This window comes from Buteo buteo, chromosome 7 (assembly GCF_964188355.1).
Source record: "Buteo buteo chromosome 7, bButBut1.hap1.1, whole genome shotgun sequence".
Lineage (NCBI taxonomy): Eukaryota > Metazoa > Chordata > Aves > Accipitriformes > Accipitridae > Buteo > Buteo buteo.
Genome location: NC_134177.1, coordinates 42,779,475 through 42,803,155, shown reverse-complemented (window position 1 = coordinate 42,803,155; position 23,681 = coordinate 42,779,475). Strand labels below are relative to the sequence as shown.

Here is a 23,681-nt window from a genome sequence, read left to right as displayed (position 1 = left end):
GGATTTAGGAGTGCCAGGGGCATCCTAGGGGGAAGCAGCACTCTGCAGAGCTCCACTCTCTTTTCACTTTTTTGTGTTTATCTTTGGATTTAGGTGTATGTGTGCCACAAACCCAACCAGAATTTAAAGCCTGGTATAGGAGAGGAGTGTGGTGTGCCGTCAGAGCCCAGGGGCTTGTGTGCAGAGGAGGGCACTGCTGGTGATTACACCCATGTTAATCCCCACCATTCTCTGGAATATCCAGGAACAGTTAGTGCCAGCTGTTGAGGCCACAGAGCTGACACAAAGCACTTGCTCTCACTGTGGCAGATATGAGACACGTCATGGCAAATATTCTGTGGTAATTGTGTTTTGGCCATGGGGTGCACTCATTTTAGGCCTCAGAGCGTTAGTAAAGCTCATGCTATTGAGCAGAGGTTTCTGCTTAAAGCCTGCGAGTGTATTCTGTACCTTCAGACCCTTCCCTTGCAAGAGGAGAGGGCAGAGCAGTTGGCTTTTAAAATAGCTTTCTAAAAGCTATTTTCCAGTCTTGAAGAAAGCAAAAGAGAAATAAACCATAGCTTAGCTTTTCTGTACCATGCAGTGAGCTCCAACAGCTCACAGTTTGCCTGTCAGCTTTGCCATGCTGGAAGCGAACGCTTCCCTCCCCTGGCTGCCTGCATCCTGTGCCCATGGTGCAGAGGAAATATGCCTCAGTACCAGACTTGCAGAGGAACAGCATGTGGGAAAAGGAGGCAGTGCTGTTCGCAAACCAGAGATGGAGCAGGGAGGCTTCTTCTCTGGAGACTTCAACTTTGTTTATTCAGACAAAACTGGATTCCAATAGCTGCAGCTGGTTTGGGGAGCAGAACAGCAAGAGCCTTTGCAGCCTCCAGCCACTGAAACTGGTTAGAAAAGGCCTCACTGTGAGTGCTCACTGCTGCTGTCCTTCCATCCCCAGGTCCATGGTGGCCCTGGATTCATAAATGAGCTTTCTGTGACAAGAAAGGTTTGTCATCTTCAACTATCATGTGTCTGCCAGTACTGGGGCAGGGAGCTTGCTGGAGGGGCTGGCAGCTCGCTGTGCTACTGGCTTTGGGAGATCAGGGGACAGAGCTTTGTGCTACTGCCCTTTTCCTGATCTCTTAGTAGCATGTAAGTCACTGGAGCTGAGGTCTGCTGCAAGCATGGGTGTACGTACAGGAGCGCTTCCTTGCCTGCAGAGAGAGAAGTGTACGGAGACCCTGAGAAAGCCGAGGAGCTTCAAGCTTAGATGAGTCGAGGCAGTGTTTGGGGGCTTTTTTATATTGCAGCACCTGCTGGCCTGTTGCATGCCTGTGAGTGATTGTGGAGAGGACATCGGGCCAGATATAGGCCGAGTTAGAGAAATTAAAAGCGAATGCTGTCTCTGACTCCTGCCCCCTCGGGCTGCCTTTGTTTCAGGTCCTTGGGAGCTCAGGCAAACTCTACACCTGCTACAGTTCCTGCCACTTCTGCACGTGTCCTGCCTTTGGTTTTACTGTATTGCAGAAGAGCGAGAGCCTTCTGGTAAGTTGTCTGCCTTAACTTGGGGCCAGGACAGGGAGCGGGGGAGAAGGATGTGCTCTGCTCCTTGAACCTGAGCAGCCTGAAGTTTCCAAGGGAGCAAACGCATGAGTGTTGAGTTGGCCACGCAGGCTGTGCCTGACCCGCTGCATAATCTGGCCTCTGGGAGTCGCGGTATTTGGGTGGAGCTAGGCCTTACAAGGGCTAGGGAGGACTTTTGTTCTTAATTACGGATTACTATTCTGACTTTCAAGAGATGAATAATCCCTGGTCTCTTGGAACAAGGGCTACTGCTGCTAATGGGATTGCCACATGGAGTCTGGCTGATGAAGTGGTGCAGTTCACCTGGTGCCAGTGAGGAAGGGCTCAGGGTAACCAATTGCTCTGCAATTGTAGGAAGGGCATCAGGAGCCAGTTAACACTTCGCTGTGTGTCAGATCCCTGTATTTATTATCCTGATGGCAGAACTAACCTGGGGCAACTGGAGCACCAGCCTGTGCCAGGGCTTGGCATGCCAAGAGGGAACCATCTTCCTGGGAGGGGTGAATGCTTCATTAGACCCATTCTGGCCAGGATGGATTTTTGTGGCTTCCAGATAGAGCATGACATTCCTGCACTGCTCCTCCTGTTAACTTGGCTGCGCTATTATTTGCAGTGCAAACATATACTTGCTGTCTACCTCAGTCAGGCCATGGGAGCCTGCCAGGAACTAACTGTCTCTGAGGAGCAGCTCACAAGCATCTTACTGGCTGAGGAGGAAGATGAAGGATGAAGGATTTGGATCACAGGCGGATGTGCTTTCTGTGTACCCTCCCGGCTGTGTAGCTGCCATTTTTTGTATCTACAAGGCTGTCAAATGTTCATCATGGCTGGTAGATTTCTTCCTGTGCTGCAGCCAAGCATGACGTTAATTAGCAGCCTTGCACTGATAGATTAATTAATAAATGTTAAGAAGCCTGTGTTGACTTCAGTTTCATTTATTTATTTAGTCTATTCTTGGGATTTCTGAAGATGTTTGAACTAATCTGTAATACTGTGTGCTTGTGATGTGGGGATACAAACAGTCCAGCAGGTCTCTTAGCAATCCGTTAAACCTTCTTAGCTCTGCTTGTGCTTTGACTAACCCTACTGCCCCTCCAGTGCCTGCATGGCTTTGTAGAGTTGGCCTCTGACAGAGTGACGCTGCAGTGGCTTTTTGCAGCTGGCTGCTCAGCGATTTCTGATTCATCACTGGCAAACCTGTACCAGGGACTGGGGCAGGGACCCCTCAGCACCTTGAGGCTGATGACAGGTCTGCACTTCCACTGTGCTTACTGCAATGCAGGATCTTTGGAAGCAATCACCCCGGTTGCTGTGCTTTTAAATCGACCCATTTCAGAGAAGTTGACCACCTCATGCTGGCAGGCAAGGCAAGGCTGTCCACATCAGACACGGGGGGAAAGGAGACTGCTGCTCCCTGTTCCACAAACCAGCCAGTGAGCTGGGAACCAGCTCCTTCCAGCTCTGTAACTCCCTGCCTGTTGCTCTGAGATTGGGCTCCTCCTCAAGTACAACATGGCCTTGTATGATACACTGTGTGAACACAACACCACAAGAAATAATGGGGCACAGGCTGAGCCAGGTTGTGTAGGTGGTAAATTAAGCGTTCTGTATGTAAATAACAGTTACTGCAAATACAAAATCTGAGCAACGTGAGGAAAACACATCCATCCTATGTACATCAGAGCAGTAATGAGTGATAGCTGAATAGCTATAGCTGCACTTGCTGCAGAAAGTTCCTCTGCCATTTTGACTTCACATTTTTATAGAAACCATCAGAGCTTTCTTTTCAGGAGGGCAGGGGAGGTGTCCTATTTTTATTTTGCCTTGAAATTACTTTGGCTCAGATCCACAAAGGCGCTTAATGTGCCTAAAGACCATGGTGACTCAGGCCGTAGTTAATAATGGCTAACAACCCGATGGCACAGTCATACTAAGGATACACCACATCTGTCTGCAGGAATTCTGGCTCATAAGAGGCATATGAAAGGTAGCAGTCGTGGATGCTGAGCTGCAGTGCAAGCTGTCACATACCAGTAAGTGTTCTGGGACCGGCTCTCTCTGTATTGCAGCGCTGTGTGTTTCAGTCTGTTCGTGCTGTCCAGAGTTTGGTTCATTTTCAGCCAGCAGGAGGGGAGAGATTACATTCTTTGTTGTAAGGATAAATGTGGCTTGCAACCACTTTGTAACACTGCCAGACCTGCAGGTGAAACCCTGCTTGTTTCCAGCCATGATTAACAGAAGAAACACAGCCAAAGATAATACAGAAGGGGAGGAATGAAAGGAGGAGAGAGTCAAACCCTGCCCAAATGGCAGGAGGTGGCTACATGTGCTAGCTGGACTATGACCAAGGCAGATGCAGCAAAGCTGAATGGGGCTGTTAAAGGAGAAACACTTGGGACAGTAACTTTAACTATTCAGATTCTTATTGGAAATGCCAGTATCTGAGATACTGAGCTGTAGCTAAATTTGGACATTGCATAAACATGTACAAACCCATTCAGAGCTTACTGGTGGTTCACCCAGGTTTGGGGCTGGCTCTTATGGCTGGGCTGCTACACACACGGTAGCAAAATCCATCCCTCCTAGTGAACCATTCTCTGTTTGCATGGTGGGCCCCAAGTCATACCTGCAGCTGCTGCCTGCAGGTCATGCCAGCTGGCTTAGCAGATGCTGCAGGAACAGCATTTCTTCAGCTTTTCAGCTGATTTTACACCATATTTGTCATTATATACGCCAGAGAAATGAAACTCTTGGGGTCTTATATTACCCCCCTTTTAGTGCAATGCAGTTAAAAAAATAGAAAGCCGTTTTCTATGTGATTCAAGTACAATTTATCAGGGACAAACTGCTCCAGGCATCACAGTCTGTCCACCGGACCTGTTGTTCAGGAACTGGCTGTGTTTAAACTTCCTTCCCTGCCACCTGGCTCTAAAAGGCCTGCTCCCTATCTCTCCCCCTGCATGCGTTACCACTGAAAACCACATTTAATACACATCCTTGCACTCCAGCTTCTCCAGCATGGTGATGCTGCCGACATTGAGTGCTTTGGAGAGAGAAGGTACCACTTTACCACGTAAGGACCTTCAGGCAAGACTCCCGTTTGTAAGAGGGCCACAACGCGATGGCAGGTCTGAACTAGTCAAGAACAGCTGTGTCTCTGTACCAGTCAGCTTTTGGGCACGAAGGAGGGAGGCTGTTTGGTGTTTTTCCCCTCCCTATTCCTCTCAGTTGTGGAATGAAAGTGCCCTGCTAAATAAAAGGCATGCCAGAAACACTGGTTCATTTACAGCAGCGCACGTGCCGTCATGCAGTCTGGAGAAGTGGAGCTCGTACTTCAGCTATTAATGCACTCTTCTTTCTACCTTTGTCTAGTTTTGCCTATCACAGTTACATATGAAATCAGGTACGGTAATTACTGAGCTGTGGTTGCAGAGTTATTAACTTGCAGTGCAAATTAACTAAGTCTGCTTCACTGGTGAGCGGGCTTTGTCCTTACAAAGGGCCAGGACTCCGTGGCGAACTGCAGAGGCCAGGCTAGACAATCTGCGAGGTGAGCTTCTTCCCCAAAGAGCTTGGCCAAAATCAGGTCGCGAGTTAAGGCATTCTAGCTTCTTAGCTCCCTTCCAGTCTCTTTTGCTACTGATGCAGGTCAGGATTAAAAAAAAAAAATTAAAAAAAAATAAAAATCCCTATTAAAAAAAAAAGCACTCACAGCTTCTGGGGGTTACTGGGCTACAGAGGAACCCCTGCAAGACCAAGTTTTAGGAATCAGGCAAGCTGCAGCATCCAGCAATCACAGCTAAAAAACCTGCACTTCTGGAAGCACTGCAAGGCTGTCAAGTTTTGTCTTGGGAGCAAAAACCTAATTGTAGAGATGATGTCACCAAGGGAGTGTTTGCACTAACCTCGGTGACTCTGGATCAGACTAACGAGGACTATTAGGGCACTTCTGCCTTTTGCATTTTGATAGCTGGAAACAGATTTGAAATCAAACCTGAAGCATTGGTCTGCACGATCCTGTGGACCAAAGTGATTTAGAGGCAATAAAACTGCTATTCTAAAACTTCAGTCAACTCTTATCTAAAATTTTTCTCTTTCAGTAAGTAGGCCTTCCATACTGGGGCCAAAAATAGCTGGCCAGTTCTGATCTTGTTTTCCCATCAACACGGTCACGTCCCTCAGAGCCTGGACCGCAGATTCAGTTTCACACCAGCAACAGGGCTAAGTAAGATTTTTTCCCATCAGAGAATACTAGCTGCATCAAACAATTGATGGAATAATTAGGGTATTACCAAAGTGCTGTCAAGTATGGACTTAAAGAACAACTCAAAAACAGACGCAAAATTATTACTCCTAAATGAATCAAAAGATTAAAAAAAAAAAAAATACTTAAAATAAAGATCCTAGGACTTGACGTGAGCAGCACAATTAGGGAAACACCCCCCAGAAGGTGGGGCTTCCACAGTCAATGTCTGACCTGGAAAGGAAACTCAATACGATTACCAGCACTCACGCAACCTGGCTTTACAGTCAAGGGTGAGCTGCACTCAATCTCCCGGTCAGGTTATTCCTCTAGGAGGCACTATGTTAATTACAAAAATAAAAAAAATTACAGCTGCATAACTGCATAGTGGTCATCTCCGAGCACTCCTAGAGGAGTTTTAGCTGTAACTGTTCACATAGGCACCGGGAAGGGTAGTGTCAGGGACAGACTGCAAAATCCTAGGAGCAGGACGTGCAAGGTCATATGGTCACAGAGGCTACCGGAGAGTTAATGTTGGAGACAGTCAGGTGCTGGTTGTTGTCAGTGGGGCACTTGGGGAAACCATCCGTCTTGCAGAGGATCTTGGAAATGATCTTGCGAAAGGTGTATCGGAAGTCCCTGATCCTGTAGGCATAGATGATGGGATTGATGACAGAGTTGGCGTGGGAGAGGATGATGGCCATATACATCACCCACTCAGGCTTGGATTTGGAGAACTCCTCGTGGAAGTGAGTGATGCAGTTCAAGATATGCAGGGGCAGCCAACAAAAGGCAAAAAGTCCTACGATGATGGCCAGAGACTTGGCTGCGTGGATCTCCTTCTGCAGTGTGGTCCTGGAGTTCCCCATCAGTTCGATCTGATGCAACTGTTTGCAGGCGACCATGAATATCTTAATGTAGATTCCCAGCATGATAGCAAGTGGAAGCAGCACGCAGCCGAAGAAGTTGAAGTACACCATGTAGCTCATCGTTACCACATTCTCAAAGAGGCATGAGATGAAACAGCCATGGTGCTCTGTCCCAGTGTCAGCCCCTGTCTCGTTGGTGGTGTTGGGGCAACCGCTCATGGCTTTGTTCCAGCCCATAAGTGGAGTCAGTCCAATTCCAAAGGACAGGAGCCACAGCACAGCGATGAGTCCTCTTGCCCGCTTGCCAGTCACCAGACTATTATACCTACAGCACCAAGAACAAAACCAAGATAGAGCCATTAAATAAATGAGCGCTCGTGACTTCCCTGCAGTTAAAGTCATCGGCATTTTGGCTAATGCCACAAAAGCCCCACCCACGCCCACATGGGAACCTCACCTCTCTGATCAGCAGAGGGGCAAAAAGACCTCACCTGTGCTCTCTGCCTACACAAAGTGATTTGGGGAGGTGATTCACTTACTGTGCCTGAGAGATGCCAAGCACTGCCCCTGCCCACGAACATCCTTCGATAGGAGGTAAGGACTTGGAGTCTTAAAAAAAGGCTTTATCATTGCGTGAGCCTAAACCACCAACTACGAGGAGGGCAAGAACAGGGGGAAGGCTCACTCTGTAACCACCAACTTACTCTCGTGCTCTAAGCGTCCACTACTGGGCACGCTGGGACATGCTACTGGGCTACATGAACTTCTGGGCTGACCTATTACAGCTGAGACAATGCTGGCTCTCAACTCTACACTGTAATGAGTAGCTAAAGTCTTAACCAGCATCACTACACGCTTACAGCCTTTATACCACAGCCAACTTGCTTCAACTTGGGCTGCTTTTATGCCTGCAGCAGTGCTGGCTTTCACTGGAGACTGCAGCAGTCCCATAATACAATGTCCCTTCCCATGCTACCTCATACACTAAGGTGGGAAGTACACATGTGTGTGGAAAACGGTGATCCTACTAGTTTCCCAAACAGTGCAATTCCTGGCTTACACATGCCAGACTGCAGCCCACGCAAGCTTGTTGTGGCTGGATAACAAATACCCTGAAAGACTTTTCTAAGCCAGCATCTGAAAGCAACTGCTAATGCTGGATCGCTTAGGAGAGTTACAAGTTAGGGTTTGTGTCTCCATTCAGAATCTCACATCCAGGCGTGGAGCTGGGAGCCAGGGACACTGGGCTCTTCTCCCCCCATTTGACATCCCTGCTTTGTGCATCCTCCAGCAACCGTGCTGGTGCGGGCAGCTTCGCCTAGCTGCCAGGGCTGGTGTTGGCCTCGGCTGCTCGTGTATGATGTGATGTGCCAATTCTGTAGGACACGCACCATCGAGGGGCCCTGAAGCCACCCAAAGACTCGGACCTGCAGCTTCTGAAGCCGTCAGTGGGGTTAAACCACACAGCTGTGCGCAGCTGCTGCTGTCAAACGGTGCTTGCGCTCTGCTGACCCACCAAAACTGGTTGTAAAGGTCCAGATTTTCAAGTAAACACCTTCCTTGGGCACCTGCTGCTCTCACGTGTTACAAAGAAGCTCTGTGGTGGCCCAGGGACAAGCGGGTGCAGTGCTGAGGGGTGCAGAGCCATGCTCTGCCCCGCATCTTTCCTAACCCCGCGGACTGGGTGCCTTCATGGCCAAGAAAACAAAGGTTGTGGCTGATGCTCAGGGACACAAACGGGGCCGGAACCTAAAGCAGCAAAAGTCGAGCTGCTTTGGGTGCAAGCAGAACACATGCCAACGTCAAAGCATCAGTTGGATCGCTTTTTGGGGATACGAAGAACCAGTGACTGCCAGAAAGACATCATGAGAAACCCATTACTGTCCTCTCTACAGCCAGTTAGCGGCTGCTGGCTGACACGCGTGTGCCCCCCTTCCCACACCCTTCTCTCAGCACTTGTTTACTCTGGCTTGGCTACCCTGCTCCTCCTTTCCTAAGAACGTTTGTTCTGATTTTCTTCCGGCCCGTGAGGCAGGGGAGGGTTTTATTCCCACAGAACCGCAGCTGTGCCTGTGAATCACACTGCGGTCGCCTCCGTGCGAGCCGTCCGTCCCTCTCCTCCTGCGAGCTACAAAGACAGGAGGGTAAGTGGGGGGGGGTCTGCCAACACGAACCGGGCAGCAAAGAGGGGCTGGGGGGAGCCCTCGGCTCCTTCTGCGCGGCCGCTTCGAGCGGGGCTCGCTTCGGGCACGGCCGGGGCTGGCCAAGAGGTTGCGGCAGCAGCAGCCACATTTAGGCACTGCTGAACCGTGAACATGCTCCACGGGGTAGTTGTCTAAAAGGCAAGTCTAGCCATGGAGGGGTTTCTCCTGCACTTTTCTCTCATTATTACCAAGTCTCACTGGTTCAGAAGATGAGAAATTATCAGATGGGGCATCAGTGAGGCCAAGCCCATTGCTTTCAAAACCCCGTGTTAAGTTTTCAGGAGCCAGAGGTGGTCTGGGGTTGTGGGACCTGAAAATGTTAAGATTTGATTCGGAGCAAGTTCCCAGAAATCCAATGTCTTGGCAAAGTCTGAGTCTTGAGCTACAACGTTGGCCAAGCTTAGTCAGTGCTGTAGGAGTACCAAGAGCTGCTGCTGACCTACAGCTCTGCACGTGGGAAGAAAAAAATGTGGCTCCTTGGCTTGTGCTATTCATGCTTAGTTGATCACTTCAATTGCTCCTCTGCTGCCTCAGTCATTTCACAGCCCAAAAACTATTGTAGTGAGACTGGAAAATGCAAAAGGGACCATTGTTCAGAAAGAGAAACTGAAGGGTCAAGAGTTTTGTGTGTCTGAATCAGGCGGTGCACAGGAACACAAGGAAAAGCCGCCGCAGCTCAGCGTGCCGTGCCGGGGCCGGTGTCCACCATGCTGGTGACGTTCAGTGCTGTCTCTTGCTGAAAATACATGACCCCAAATAAGGCTTCTTCTATCTGCTTTTCTCCTGAACTCGTCTGCAAAGGTAAGCTTCAGCTGGAAGGTTTACAAACCAGCTAAGAAGTCACTTAATTTTCCAGTGGCTGTGATGGTGGGATGTTTATTTCAGTGTTGCTTGCTCTTCCCCAGCGCACATAGCAAAGTTGCAGCCAGGATCACATTTAAGCGGGGCCCCCTTCTGCGAGGAGGAGATAGAAAAACGTGCCGCGCTCCAGGTCTGCAAGAGCCAGAGCTGAGCAACGGAGGGGGCTCCAGGCCTGTCGGCCCAGGGAAGAGATGGTGTTCATTAAAGTGGAGATAGTTATTCACAGTGAACACCACACTCCTTAGATTAGTTCTTTATTTTTGCAGGGATGAGTTGCAAATTCCTCCCAATGTCTCTCCATTTGGTGGCTTGGTCCCAGGTAACGACGGTGGTCGCTGCTGTGACTGCAGAGAACGGTCACAAGTGGTTGCTGAGCTACCAGCCAGAAGAGGCCAACGTGAAATTAGGGATAGTTCGCTGCTCTAAAATTGTTCACTAACTACCTTGTTATTGCCTTAATACACCTATTTGGTGGGACACGTCTTTAAGTTAACAGAAATTAAGCATGTGCTTAAAAATAAAGTGCATGCCTATTAGCAGACCAAGGCATGAAGAGTCTCATTAGTGAGCCGCTGCACACAGCTGCACCCGCCGTCATAAACCACCACCAAGCAAAGAAGGCATGGGCTGTGAGACAACAGAGACTCAACTCTTTTCCTAAGCTCTATAAAACATGATCAGACAGTGAGGAACCAACAGATTTTCACAGCTCCGAATGCTCCAGCAAACTCCTCCTTCATTCTCTTTTAGGCTTAATATTATTAGGTAAAAAACTATTAAAGTAAATTTACTCACCTAAGTCTGCTCAATTAATGTATAACGAATATTGAATCTCCTCTATGTTTCTGCCCACAGACATCAAATGTTGCTTTAATGTAAATAACAGCTGAATATTTTAAAATGATTTATTGAGATTAAATAAGCTGGCAATGCATTAGTTCCTTTTACAGCGCCAGGCAAAGTCTCTTTACTGGCATAATCATCATCATCAAGCAGCTAATTATCTCAGCTCCCACCCAGTGCCCCCGCAGTGAACACGCTGCAGAAGCCCCGATGCCATCCCCACCAAAAGCGATTCAGGTTTCTAATTCTTCTGACACAGATATCTATACGTTTGCCACCAGTGTCACAGTCACACAGCCCGGATTGCAGTAGGTCAAATACTTTAAAGAAAGAAAGTTCAGCTGCTTTTACAAGATGGCTCTGACCCGCCGGTGTTACGGTGTACAAGCGCCAGGCTGCTGGGTCCGTACCGGCTGTGCCGTCACCGAAACAGGCCAGCGGGTGACCTCCATCCAGCAGCATTCGCTGTCGCCTGCGGCCCCTCCACTTCGGTGATGGCTCAGCGAGGTCCACAGCTTTTCTGGAAAAGCATCACGGCAACCACCAAAGCGACAGCCGTACATTAGCGCAGGCTGCAGGAAGGCTCTCCGCGTTCTCCAGGCACCGTGCCTCCGGTTGGTAGGATGGTCAGGGTTTGGGTTTTTTGTTGTTTTTTTTTTTCCAACAGGTCTCATTGCATTTCTAATGCTATTTACTAGCGCTGGATACCAGCCAAGACACCCAGGCATGCCTAAGTACAGCTGGAGCAGAGCGGGACTCGCTACCAGCCTGCAGCCAGCCCAGCCTTTCCCATGCAGGAGTTTGGCTCCCGACTGGCAGGAACGGAGTCGTGCCCTGCACGTACCTGGCATCTCCCTCCCACCCCGGCAGTGACCCCGTGCAGATCACCCAAGCAGGAGCACTGGTCCCCGTCCAACGAGGAGCGTACAGCAGTAGCCGAGGCGTAATTCAGCATTTGGGGTGATAAGACATGGGCCAGAAGGCAGCAACAGCCTGGAGTCTGGAAGGGGGCTGTTATTCCCACATTATTTATCCTCAGAGAACAGGAATGGGAGCGAATCCCCTGCCATCCCCGAGCAGCCCAGAAGGATGAACAGGCGAAAACGTCGTGGTGGCACGCACCCACTCTCCTGGTGCTTGGTGGAGTCTGATGGTGGCCCTATGACACTGGCCTGGGCCCTGGCTGATTAATTACTGAGTAAATAAACCCAAGGTTAGCAAAGAGCAGAGCCGATAGCAAATGGTTTGTTTTGCTGAACGCCCGAGATGTGTTGCCGAAAAAAAGGGTGATCTGCAAGCTGAGAGACTGCGTCAGCACTTGCCACCATGTTGTCATCAGTGCTGCGGTGCAGGGTCCGCCACGCCAGGCAGCGTTCGACCACGCAGCCCTTGTCCTGCCCAAAAGTGACCCCTTTGACTGTCACCTGCGGAGTGGCACAACCCCCTTTTACATTTGTTCACCACGGCACCCTTGTTCCCAAAGTCCTTCCCTACCCCCTTGCTATTGGAGAGACAAAAATGAGCTTCATCATCTCTACCATGGGCTGAAGACCTGCAGCTGGTAGCCAGCAAATACACTGTGGGTCCCGGCTCTTCAGACATCTGCAATAGGTTGTCCACCTGCCTGGGCATTATTGCTGGTGCCCGAGTAAAATCCCCGAGGCTGGCTGAGCTGCAGCTTCTAGCAACAAAAAGATGATGGAGAAATCCGCCCTGCCTTGGTCAGGCTTCATCTCGCCAGCAGCCCTCCAAAGGCTGCAGGGCTGCCAGGCTGTGCTTGTAAAAGCTGCACACGGACACCGGGTGTTTAAATGCTTCTCTCGTGTATGTAATACAATGCTGAAGTCGCAGCATTAACTTTTCCAGCAGGAAAATTTTCTCTCATGATGCAGCCTCCCAGGCTTGCTTAGTCTAAGCGTTTGACCAGGGATGTCTCTGCAATCTTAACTGGGAAGAGCCAGGAGGGTCCCAACCCTTGTCCTGGCATCTTCAGAGTCTCTGGGATGGCGTAGGGGAGCGCTTGGAATCGGACAAGGCTCTAAACCTGTCAGCCTCACTCTATACCAACCCCGTGCTGGCAGAGCAGTGCCGGACAGACGTGTGTCCGTCAGCAGAGCTGCAGCAGCAGCACCCGAGTCCCTGTGCCCCAGCCTGCTGGAAGGGTGCTGCGCTGCTCTGCTCAAGGACTTTGTGCCAGTTCTCCCACCGCCAAGCCCCAGCGCAGGATCAGCCTTTGATGAGCAATTCCAGTGCGTAAACTCCAAACTCACAGGTAGCTTGTGCCGAGGCCACCGTCGGTGGGACCGGTGGGGAGATCCAGGCGCGATGGCTGTGCAAGGGATGCTGCAGCCAGCTTGTGTCCCCTCTGCACTCCCGGAGCTTTGGAGGGAGCTCTGGGGGGCTGGTGGTCCCCACTGCTCTCCCTGCTTCCCTCCCCGTTCTGCCCAGTGCCCAGGCTGCCGGATGCAGGGAGGTGAGCAGATGGAGGCTTTAGAACTCAGACTACGCAGGTGCTTTGATACAAACAAGCAGTGATAATTTATATGTTTCTATTTTAAGTGTGAAGGAAAATACACAGACACCTCCATTCACAAGGGGAGAGAGCAATTTGGCTGCCAAGCATTGTATCCTTGTCATCTACTTGCAGCTGTACTTTGCATCTTGCTCTTTTTTTTTTTTTTTTTTTTTTTTTTTGGTGAGCTATAACAGCATGAAATAAGCACCATCGCTGCTGTTCTGTTTGCTCTATGCACAGCCACGTAATGGAGATCACATACCAGCTGAAATATCCTGGCAGGACATTTTAAATGAATCATAAATTGCACCTTAGAGAGGCGGGGGGGGGAGGAAAAAAAAGAAAAAGCTGTGCTTTTTAACCAGGAAGGAGTTGGCGGTGAGAGTGAGAAATCTGATTAGCGGTTACAGTATCAGCCGAGGAAGCAGAACATCTGCGTCTGTCCATGTCCAGTTGTAGACAAATCACTTCCTCCCACATCTGTCCCCATTGTGTGCAGGGGACAGCAGCAGCGTCCCCCCCGCTCGCCCTCCTGGCCTTCCGCTGGACGGGTTCCTGCAAACACGCCAGCGCCCACAGCTCAGGTGAGCACCCAGGGGTTATTCGGAGGGGCAGGAGGCATCGCTCAACGCCATCCATTTCTGGTGCTTTCACGGGAAACCTGAGCGGCTGCAACAGCTCGGTCCCTGCGCACCCACCCTCCAGGGGGATGGAGAGAGCACCCACCCTCCGGGGGATGGAGACAGCACCCACCCTCCGGGGGATGGAGACAGACAAGGGGCCATAAGGTGCCGGCTCACGGCCATCCTTCACCCGTCAGAAAAAGCTCAATGGGAAGAAGCGAGCGGTCCCAGGGCGACAGCCCTCCCCAGCTCCCGGTACCCAGAACACGCACCCAACCGGGCAGCATCCCCACCCACCAGGGAGCACCCCACGCCGGGCAAGCGGCCCCGTCGTTGTGCAACCCTGGGTAATGACATGTAAATGAGAACACCCAGCCCTCGCAACACAAGAGCCCGGCTGCAGGCTGTTGCTCAAGGCTTGTCCTCAAAAGGGAGGCCCACATGTGGGTGCTGCTCCGAGCCTGGATGCTCGGGGATCCCAGCCTTGCCTTGGCTCCATCCCTCACGGGGAGGAGGAACAACCGCCTGCTCCCCTCCGGGTGCTGTTAGGTTGCCATTCCCGCTCGAGGCACCTAACCAGCAAGGTCAGAGGCTGCAATGCTTCGTTTTTAGATTTGGAGGATCACTAAAAAGCATTTAAAGGCTGGAAGGCTTTAACTTTCTCCAGGGCTTGCTGTGTTTATGTTATACGACATTTTCAGCCTTAGTCTGAAATAAAAGCTGGATGATTTTGAACTAGTAAGAGAAGACAAGCCCAGTGGGTGAGCAGAGGCTGGGGCAGCCCTGCCGTACCGCAGGTTTGCTCGCCGGGAAGCAATTCTAACTGGGAGCAGAGTCACAGAGAAAGGCACAAAGAGCAGCACGGAGACCGGGACGAAGCAGTCCTGGCTGAAGAGGAGCCCTCGGGTGGGCATTGACCATCAGCTGCTCCCAGAGGAAGGTGGGGACGGGAGAAGTCCGCCAGTCAGAAGCAAACCCATTTGCAGCCCCTAAGTTAACCGCTCCCCGGTTACAAAGGCTCCGAATGACCTTTCCCAGGACAAAAATGGACAAAACCCACTCGTGCTTCACACTCAGCCATAGTGATGCCTCTTGGAATGAGCCAGGCATATGGAGGGGAGCGTTCCCTACCCCGGGTACCCCTTTGCGCCGGCATGCCCCAGCCCACCCCATACAGGCTTCAACCGTGAAGACTATCGAGTGCCTACAGGTTTAAAACCCTCTCAGCAAGATATCCATACCCACGCACTTATCCCTCCCGTGAACTTCTTCCCCGGGAGGGTGACAGCTGCCCTCCCCAGCTCCCACTTCATCCCAGTTTATCCCTGCTCACCCCTCCACGCAGACTGGTACCTCAGCCCTGCCACCGCCAGCCCAGCACCGGCTCAGGGGAACGGCTGAAGGGCATCGGGTTTGCAGGACCAGGAATATGGGAAGAAGAAGTGCAGGAGAGCGCAGTTTTGGCCCACAGCACCCCGCAAACGGCGCACGTTTGGCTAATCCGGAGGATTAAGGAGGGAAACTGCAGGTCGGGCTGCTGCGAGGTGGAGAGCGGTGGGAGGGGGGGCCGCAGAGCTGCGTACCGGTTGAACACCGACAGCACCTGTGGTGTGGATGTGTGAATGTTTTTCTCACATGCACGCATTCACAGCAGCCCACGGCCAGGCAGGAATTTGCATTCGCTGGTTTCTATCTGCAGAAGCCGGCCCCAGCCAGCTCTCGCCCCTGACAGGGTGAGAAAAGGTGACTGAAAACTGAACTAAAAGAAACACGGGGTACGAGCGGGGCGCAGGGCAGGCTGTGGGCTCCCTGCCCACGCCAGGCAACCCCACGCTGCCGTGAACGTGCCTGATGCTGGGGGACTGCCAGGGGTGCGCAGAGCCCCCGGGGCACAGGAAGGAAATGAGCTCAGCGCGCCGCACGCTCCAACCACCGGTGACATCAAAACAGAAGCAGCTCCCTCAAGATGCCCGTGTAGAGGCAGGAGGGTGCGATACCAGCCCGTCACGCTCCATAGGGCGTTTCTGAATCCCGGAGCAAAAAAGCCAGGTTCTTCCCACCCAGGATGGCAGGACCGAGAGGAACCTGCGGCCCTCCGGAGCTCTTCCTCGGCACCACTCTCCCTCCATGGCTCTGAAGCCCCACGTTATTCTGCCTGAGGATGCCTGGGGCTCAGAATTTTTGTCATTCCAAACCTCCCAGAGTGGTCAGACCTCAGATGTGCAGCACCGGGGTGGCTGAGTTGAAAGCAGCTGGTAGAGGTGAGACAGGAGCTACGATTCACTGCGAGCTTTTTTGGGTGTGATCCTGTATAGAGAGTCACTGCGAGCTTTTTTGGGTGTGATCCTGTATCTAGAGCAGTGGTGTGACCGCTACCCCTCCCAGGCACCCAGTGAGTGCCCTGCTCTCTCAGAGAACGGATAAGGGCGGGGAGATGGCAGATCTCTGCTGGGTCCCTCTTTCTGTAATGAAACGGGTGCTAAAGCCCTTCCCAAAGACCCCAAACCACTGGCCTCTCCATCCGCCAGCCCCATCACGCTGCTACTCCTCTGCCTTCCCTGCAGAGCCCTGGGCTTCTTCCCAAGGGCAAACGGATCTCGCGTGGTCAGCACCGCCCCCAGCACCGCTCAGCTCCCCGTGCCCCATCCCAGTACGCTCCGGCAGCTCGAGGAGCCCACCCTGCCCTCACCTCCCTGCCCACATCCAGCCAGTTCCAAACCAGTTGGCGACGCAGCCCCCCGCACACCAGCTCCCCCGTTGCGGCGCAACGGGCAAATCTCGCGGAAAAGACCGACGGGAGAGGGGGAGGACGTGGCCAACAGCCACCCCTGTAGCACCGTGCTCCCGGGAACCTGGCACTGGGATTTGGGTGGGAGGGAGGGTGGGAAGTCCGGGGCGATGGGTGCTGATGCACAGCACGTTGTGAAAAGGGGTGCGGGCAGAGCCCCGGCCACGGCGGCACCGGTCCGCCTGCAAAGCTTTTTCTGCAGGGACCGTGCTCTGTCCCTTGTCCCCAGTGGGTCGGGCAGCTCTGGTCACGGTGCTCAGCGACGCGCCGGTCGGTGCCCGCGTGGCACCAAAGGGTGAGCGTAAGGGCACAGACACACTCGCAGGTTATTTGTGGCTCATGCCCAGGCCTGATGTCACCCGTAGGATTAGGAGATAATCCGCTCGGTGGCACGTACAAATTCCCTGAGCCTCTCGTGTCGTCGGGCTTCGCAAAGCCACGAGAGCCCATGGGGAGGGGAGAGGACTGACACATCTGTAGGCACAGCTGGCGTCGCCGATTCCTGGCATCTTGCGGATTAAATACAGTAATAGGAGCCCCAACACCTCCCGCATAGTGACCGCCCGGTGTAGCCAAGGGCCAGAGCAGAACGCTCCTAAAAGACTCAGTTTTGCAGTCTGTGCTCATTGCTATGACAAGCAGCAAATTCATAAAAAAGCCCAAGAAAAAGCCTGTTAATTAACAAAGCAAAAACTTTTAACTGCAAAATAAAACAGTTTGCTGTCAAAACATTTTGGTTTAATATATTTTTTTGCAGAGAGGCCGACAGGTCTCCCCGAGCAAAATTCGACCAGATTTCAAAAGCTGCTTTTTTCATCTAAAAATTAACCTGTATTTTTTATAGATTGAGCTGGCCAAAACTGAAAAAAACTCCTAAACCCAAAGCTCTGGGTTTTGGCTAGCCCAGAAATCGGTGCCCTCAGCCGCTCCAGCCGCTGCTCCCTGACATCCCTGCTTACCCCCCAGGCTCTGCGGGAGCTGCGTCAGGACAGAGGTCTCAAAGACAATTAATTCCCTTCCTGTCAGGATTTTTGCTTTTGGGGAGGGAAGTGATGCCCAAGGTGGGGGAAAAAAAATATAAAAATTTGGGACAAGCATTTTTAGGCAACCAGGCTGCTTACAACTAAAAATAGTTGTGATTTTCCACCCTCCAGTTTCTGGCCATGAGGGCACATGTGATTATTTCTGATTTTTTTTTTATTGTGCTTCTGTGTCCAGAGTTGACTGCATCCGAAGCCCAGAGCAAGCAGCAGCCCTTGCGAGACCCACGGCCGGGCGAGCGGGCGCTGCCGGCCCCCGGCTGCAGCACAAACCCCCCACATTCTGCTTGAATCGAGCTCAACTGACACAAACTTCCTTAAAGACGTGACAGCTCCATTGCTCAAGCGAACATGCCAGCCCTCCTGCCCGCAGCACTCGGCACGTTTGCCAGGCTTGTTGCACATCAAGTTTATTAATCGATGATGACCTTGGCCAGGCGCAGCCGTCTGACGGAGAGGGGAGGCAGAGCATCCACCGCCCTGGAATAATTGCCGGCTCTCGGGATCGGGCCCCACGCGTGTGAGCTGCGCACGACCAGCAGAACACGCCGGGGAGTTCAGACGAAGGGCAAGGCAAGGATGTCCCTTCAGAAAGGAAATGAAGCAAGGGCAGAAGGAAGAGTAGCTGCAATTCTGCGTGCCGTTGATGGCACACAGAAAATGGCAGGTGAAGACCAAGGCTCTGAAGAGGATTTTTTTTTCTCCTCCCCAGTGGTTCCAGCCCTCCCGCCTGCCATAAATACCCACCAGAACAAGCTGGGAGTTGAAAGGAACCCAGGAACGATTCTTTTGCTGGAGAAGACAGAGGGAACCCCCTCTTCTGCAGCAGCAGGGCAGGCAGCCGTAAAGCATCACCCAAGCCACCTCTAGAGAGGACACTGCACAGCTCAAGGGGTCAGATAACAGCAAAGACAATCCAAATGGGATTTGGCCCCACGAGGCGAGCAGACGCGAGCCGGACCATTGCCTTCATCACATCAAAGAAAAGAGGGGCAGCGGCTCACGTGGGAGACTGGCAGCACCAGAAGCAGAGCAGTGCAACACCATCATGGTCACGATCCGAGCGTGGATGCTCCGGCTGCGGGGCGGCAGCACGGGCTCAGCAGGGTGCAGAAGGGGAGAGGGCATGGTCAGAGGTACCCTGTTCTAGTTCATGGCAAAGCTGCCCCAGAACGTCAGTCTTGCGCTTCTGCCAGGGATAAAATTGAAGACGGGAGAGAACTAAATCCAGGGAGGAAGAGCAAGCACCAGATTAGCTCAAATCACAGGGAGTTTGGGGCTAAGTTTCTTTGTGCAGGTCTCAGCTGGGGTGTTTGCCAGGCAGGCAGCAGCAGTACAGCATTCACTGTCCTGCCGGACAAGGGGACACATAGTGTAATGTTGCACAGGGTGTTTCATTCTCCTTTTGCTCTCTAAATAGAGATTCTCTTCTCCCTCCCTAATTCCTGACACATTTGTTCCAGGCATCTATCCATACCTACAATTATTAGCCACGCCAAAGGGTTTTGGTTAATGCAAATAAAAGGGAAAGATTTTATTCCACCTACAAATCTTCTTTGGCTCACAGCTATGGGACTGTGGGGTGAAATCCAGCCCTGGAGAAAGCCAGAGAGCGAAAGCCTAGCACCGCTCCTGTGCCAGACACTCCACAGGATGGATTTGCTGCTGCTGAAAGATGCTCCATGGCCTGGCTTTGATATTCTGCTGGGAGGAAGCGTTGTGGGGGAGCGAGATTTGGGGGGGGGGGGTGTCGTTGGCAGAGGAGAGCAGGGATGGTGCCACATGCCTGGGGTGGCACACGCAGGCAGGGCTCAGAGCTGCAGCTGCACAAAGTGGGCAGCACGGGTGGGGGCTTCTCCACAAACAGTCAATTTGTCAAAAACAAACAAAATAAGAGTTTCAAGGGACAGAAGGAATTCATGGCTTCAGGTCAAATTCAGCAAATATTTTTAGCCAGAAGAGGGAGGGTTCTAAACCACCATTTTTAAATGAGATTTTTGTTCTGCAATTGTCTAGATGAGAATTTGTTAGTTCCTTTCCAGCGAGGATGCCTCCATTTCAAAAAGCAGCACAGCAACATCAGAAGGGTTAAGCAACTCAAATAAAAATCTGCCAGGTTGGTCAGGATCACTTTGTTTCACTGAAACCTCCAAACATTGCTGTTTCAGTTTGACTGAAACAATTTTCCTCTTCCCCATGGGATTTTTTTTGGTTCAACCACAGAACTGAAAAATCCATTATTAGCCTGGCTGTAATGCAAACTTCTGCGCACCCGCAGCCTGCAGGCCTGCCCAGCCCCTCAGTGTGCTTAAATAGCCCTGAAATAGTATTAAATAATATGGCACACTCAGTTCTCAATGTCCCTACAGAGGTTTCCACAGGGAGCTGGTGGATGCAACAGGAACACTTGTCTGCTCTGCAACAACTGCATTATTTATTGTAATTGCTAGACAGGGCTGGGTACAAATCATTTGCTTAAACGTTTACAACTTCACGGCCTGTTATCAGCCTCTGCATTGGTCTCCAGAATGAGTGTTTTAGTGAGAAAGAAACTTTTCCTAAGCTCGCCATTCCTACAAATTGATGACCAGCTTTCCCTTTCTGCGGCGCAACCCTCCTTCCAGAAACGGCCCGTGCACCTACCTAGAGCGGGTGGCTGGACAAGTTCCTTCCCCCTCGCTGCCAGCAGCCCCGTGGAACATCTCAGGAATAACGATGCTGACGAGACAGCTCTAAGCAAGCCTTGGTTGGAAAACCCTAGTGCAGTAGAGAAGTGTTTTGCCAGCATAGTTTTATAACCTCCTCTATCCTCTTTTGATCTTGGCTGTGCAAATAAAAACAGCCTTTCAGTACCAGTCTCTAAACCTCCTGTTGCCGAAGCAATGACCTGTCCATTGCCCTGTCCTTTTAAAGGAGTTTTACTTACTGGTCATCTCTGAGAGCAAGGAAATGGGCCTCAATGCCAAGACCAAGTTTAATCCAAACATCACACTTCAGACCAGCCTGGGATGGGACTCCTTGATCTCCGTTTACAGCTGAAGGGGCTGTATGCATCCAGCTAGAAAGCGCTCACAGGAATAAAGATGTTTATGCAAAAGGAATAAAAGATTTGGCCTAAGATGGGGTGAAAAAGCAACGTTGGGAAAGGATCCCAAAGCAAGGCAAAACTGTCCTGGGATTTCACCCCACACCGGTGTATGAACTGACCTCATGGAGAGTCGAGCAAACCTGCTAGAGACCAGGATTGTGAAAGAAAAAAAAAAAAAAAAAAAAGAGGGTGGAGGAAATACTTGCTATTTTGTCAGTTGGCAAAACCACTTCCCTTCTGCAAGCATGTAAATGATCCCCTCAGAGCATTTCTGATCTGCTGCTCTCACCTCGGATTCCAGCGGAGTAGAAAGAAACCGATCTCACAAGGTTCAACTTCCTCTGCCAAGCGCTGCAAAAAGCACTCGGGGTACAAAGGGAGTCAGAACCATGCTTGAATAGCTCGCTTGTGGCGGGGGGGCTGCGATTAAATTGAAACTTAAAAAAATCCGACCCGCTTCCATAGCTGCCTCTGTGCCGCTAGCCCCCATCCCGAGCAAGCCCCGAATGAACGAGTGGAAGCGGCACCAAGGCGTTACCCGGAGCCAACGTGCATCCCTGAATCCAGGCGGGTGGCTGGGAAGGTAAGCAGCCAGTGCCAGAGATCTGAACTGCTCTGTCCCCGCTCCCTCCTGGGCAGACGGGAGCTGCAGCTTGGTTCTCGCTTACTCTACATCCGTGGAATTTCCACGCGTCGTGCTCCGATGACACATGCGGCCACTCAGCGTACATGCATTTCCACTACCAGTTTTTATCATCTGCCTGATGACTAATTGATATTTGCCTAACATATGGAAGTTCTCCGACGCAAGGTGCCAGAACAGGCTGAAGGGGGGTTTTTAAGTCATTTTAGGGTGAACTCATGGCTCCTGCAAGGGAGATACCAGAGGCGAGCAGAACCTCGGAAAGCTGCAGGTTACACAGTTCAGCTGAGGTCCCTGTGTCAAATCTGCCCCGCTTCCCCGCAGCCTCCACTTCCCACCAGTCCCCTGAGGGGTCCTGGACTCCCCAGCGGGGCTCCGGCGACGTCTTCTTCCTGGGGAGGGATGACCGAGACACGAAGGAGACCGAGACTGAGGGACTCGGGTCATTTGTAATGCAAAGCCAGGGGTTTGGTGCACTGAAGCCTAAGGCAGCTGCTGCACCAGCTCACTGGAGCCTGTAAATTATGTTCAGTACAGTTTTCCCCACGGTATTGCAACGTCCCATGAATTAGAAGGAAAACAATTTATGTCTTTGATACTGCACTTGGATGAAAGTCTAAACTGTAAAATTCTGAAACCTGACGTATGAATCCTTTCTCCTTTCACAGTGTATGCACTGAGCTGTCACCCTCTGACATTTACGGAGCTATACACTCTCCCATGGTGGGCACTCAGAAGGAAAGCGTATGTACGCAAGCACTGAAATACGGTTTCAGCGTTTGTAGCTGTAACAAATTGCGCTTTTGGTCCATTCATTGTAGCCCTCTAAAAACTTGAAGACAGCCTAGTTAGTTAGACTCTAGCGCTGGCTGTAAACATGAAGTACGTACCAAGTCACGTTAAGGTCTATTTAAGATGACTTTCAGCCTTTCTGAAAGTATTGTGACCTGAGCTCAGGACGAGGCAAGAGCTCTTACAGAACAGCCTGCAAAACTACTTCTCGAATAGGCTGGGAAGTAGGAGAAAGAGTGGTTGCTCCTATATTTAGTTACCTGGGAGATGCTCAGACCCCACAATAACGGGGGCTGTATAAATACCTACATAGATTAGCTACAACTACCCCAAGCACGCTCCTACATCACTGCATAGCCCTCCCAAGAAACCGCTGACCCTCCCAAGACAAACATCCTCAAGAAACCGAGCTCCCAGGATATTTTGAAGTAAGAGGCAGGATGCCGAAAGCCTGATGCCAGTCCCGCAGCCAGCGAGCGCAAAACCTCCGTTAATTTTCATCGCCGCCTGTGAGCAGCAAACTTCTTACGGCAGCACGAGGGACCAGAGAAGTTCCTGCACGCTAAGGCCAGGGAGGTCACGGTCTGGGCTGTCAAGGAAGGTGGCGGCTACCTGCGTCCGCTCCGGTCTCTTACCTCAGTGGGATCTTAATAGCCAGGTACCTGTCGATGGCCACCGCCAGCAAGCTGAAGATGGAGCTTTGGGTGAGCACCAGCACGAAGCAGGCGAAGAAGAGGCAGCTGTGAAAATCCACCTGGAAGCCGATGCTGATGGTGATGGCGAAAGGGATGGCTAGCAACCCCACGGCGATGTCGGCCACCGCCAGGGACACCAGGAAATAGTTGGTCGCGTTCTTCAAGGTACTGTTGATGGCCACGGCCCAGCAGACCAGCACGTTGCCGGCGATGGACAGCACGGCGATGATCAGTTCCAGCACGATATAGGTGGTTTTCATCGTGTCCATGGCGAGAGCCCAGGGCGAGGAGCTAGAACCGTTCACGAGAAAAAGCGACTTTCCACCGGCCCACCGGCCGCAGGTACCAACGGGCCACGGGGCAGCGGCGTTTCCCGGACAGAAACACCCATGGCCGGGCTCACCGCCGCCTCCCGCCCGCTCACCGGAGCCGGTTGGGGGGGGACCGGAGGGGAGCGGCGAGCCCCGGGTGGCGGCCGGCGGGGGGACATCCGCGGCCGCTCTGCCGCCGGTCACCGAATCCACCCAGCACCCGAAACCGCCGGCACCGGCTGCTGTTCCGTCCGCTTCGGGGCCATCCGGGACGGGATCGGACCGGACCGGCACCGGCACCGGGACCGGGACCGGCCCCGCTCCGCCCCGGGGATGCTCCGCCGCCCGCCCGCCCCGCGGAAAGCGGCTGCCGGTGGCGGCGGGGCTATTTCTGCACATGGGGAGAACGGGGCGGGGAGTGCGCCGAGACGAGCCGATTGGCCCACAAACGGCCGGGCCCCGGGACCCCCCCGCAACCCCCGCGACCGGTCCCGGGACCCCCCCGGCCGCCGCTGCCCGGTCCCGGTCCCGGTGTCCGTCCCCCCCCGCTCCGCCCCGGGCACGGTTAAAGGCCACCGGCGGTTTTTTGCAAGGGGGGGT

General features: G+C 52.3%; 2 protein-coding genes across 5 annotated transcripts in view; one reads left to right on the top strand and one right to left on the bottom strand.

Moving 5' to 3' along the window:
- Positions 1 to 16,586, top strand: part of ZSWIM7 (zinc finger SWIM-type containing 7) — a 27,824-nt gene extending 11,238 nt beyond the window's left edge. Inside the window, exons 5-8 of one of the 4 annotated variants that reach the window (XR_012651086.1) lie at positions 1,423 to 1,527; positions 3,524 to 3,599; positions 4,575 to 4,694; positions 9,523 to 16,586. Coding sequence is in view for 3 of the 4 variants with exons in the window: in XM_075032823.1 (XP_074888924.1) it covers positions 1,423 to 1,527; positions 2,180 to 2,296 (222 nt within the window). In the remaining variant the exon portion in view is untranslated. Of the gene's footprint in view, positions 1 to 1,422; positions 1,528 to 2,179; positions 2,490 to 3,523; positions 3,600 to 4,574; positions 5,101 to 9,522 lie in introns of those variants that run through there. The other 3 variants (XM_075032824.1, XM_075032825.1, XM_075032823.1) reach the window with 3 other exon arrangements.
- On the bottom strand, positions 6,310 to 23,681 carry ADORA2B (adenosine A2b receptor). The gene is made up of 2 exons (XM_075032821.1): positions 22,711 to 23,681; positions 6,310 to 7,003 (listed from the first exon to the last, which is right to left on the bottom strand). The coding sequence occupies exons 1-2, from the start codon at positions 23,478 to 23,480 to the stop codon at positions 6,310 to 6,312; spliced, it is 1,464 nt and encodes a 487-aa protein (XP_074888922.1). The 5' UTR covers positions 23,481 to 23,681.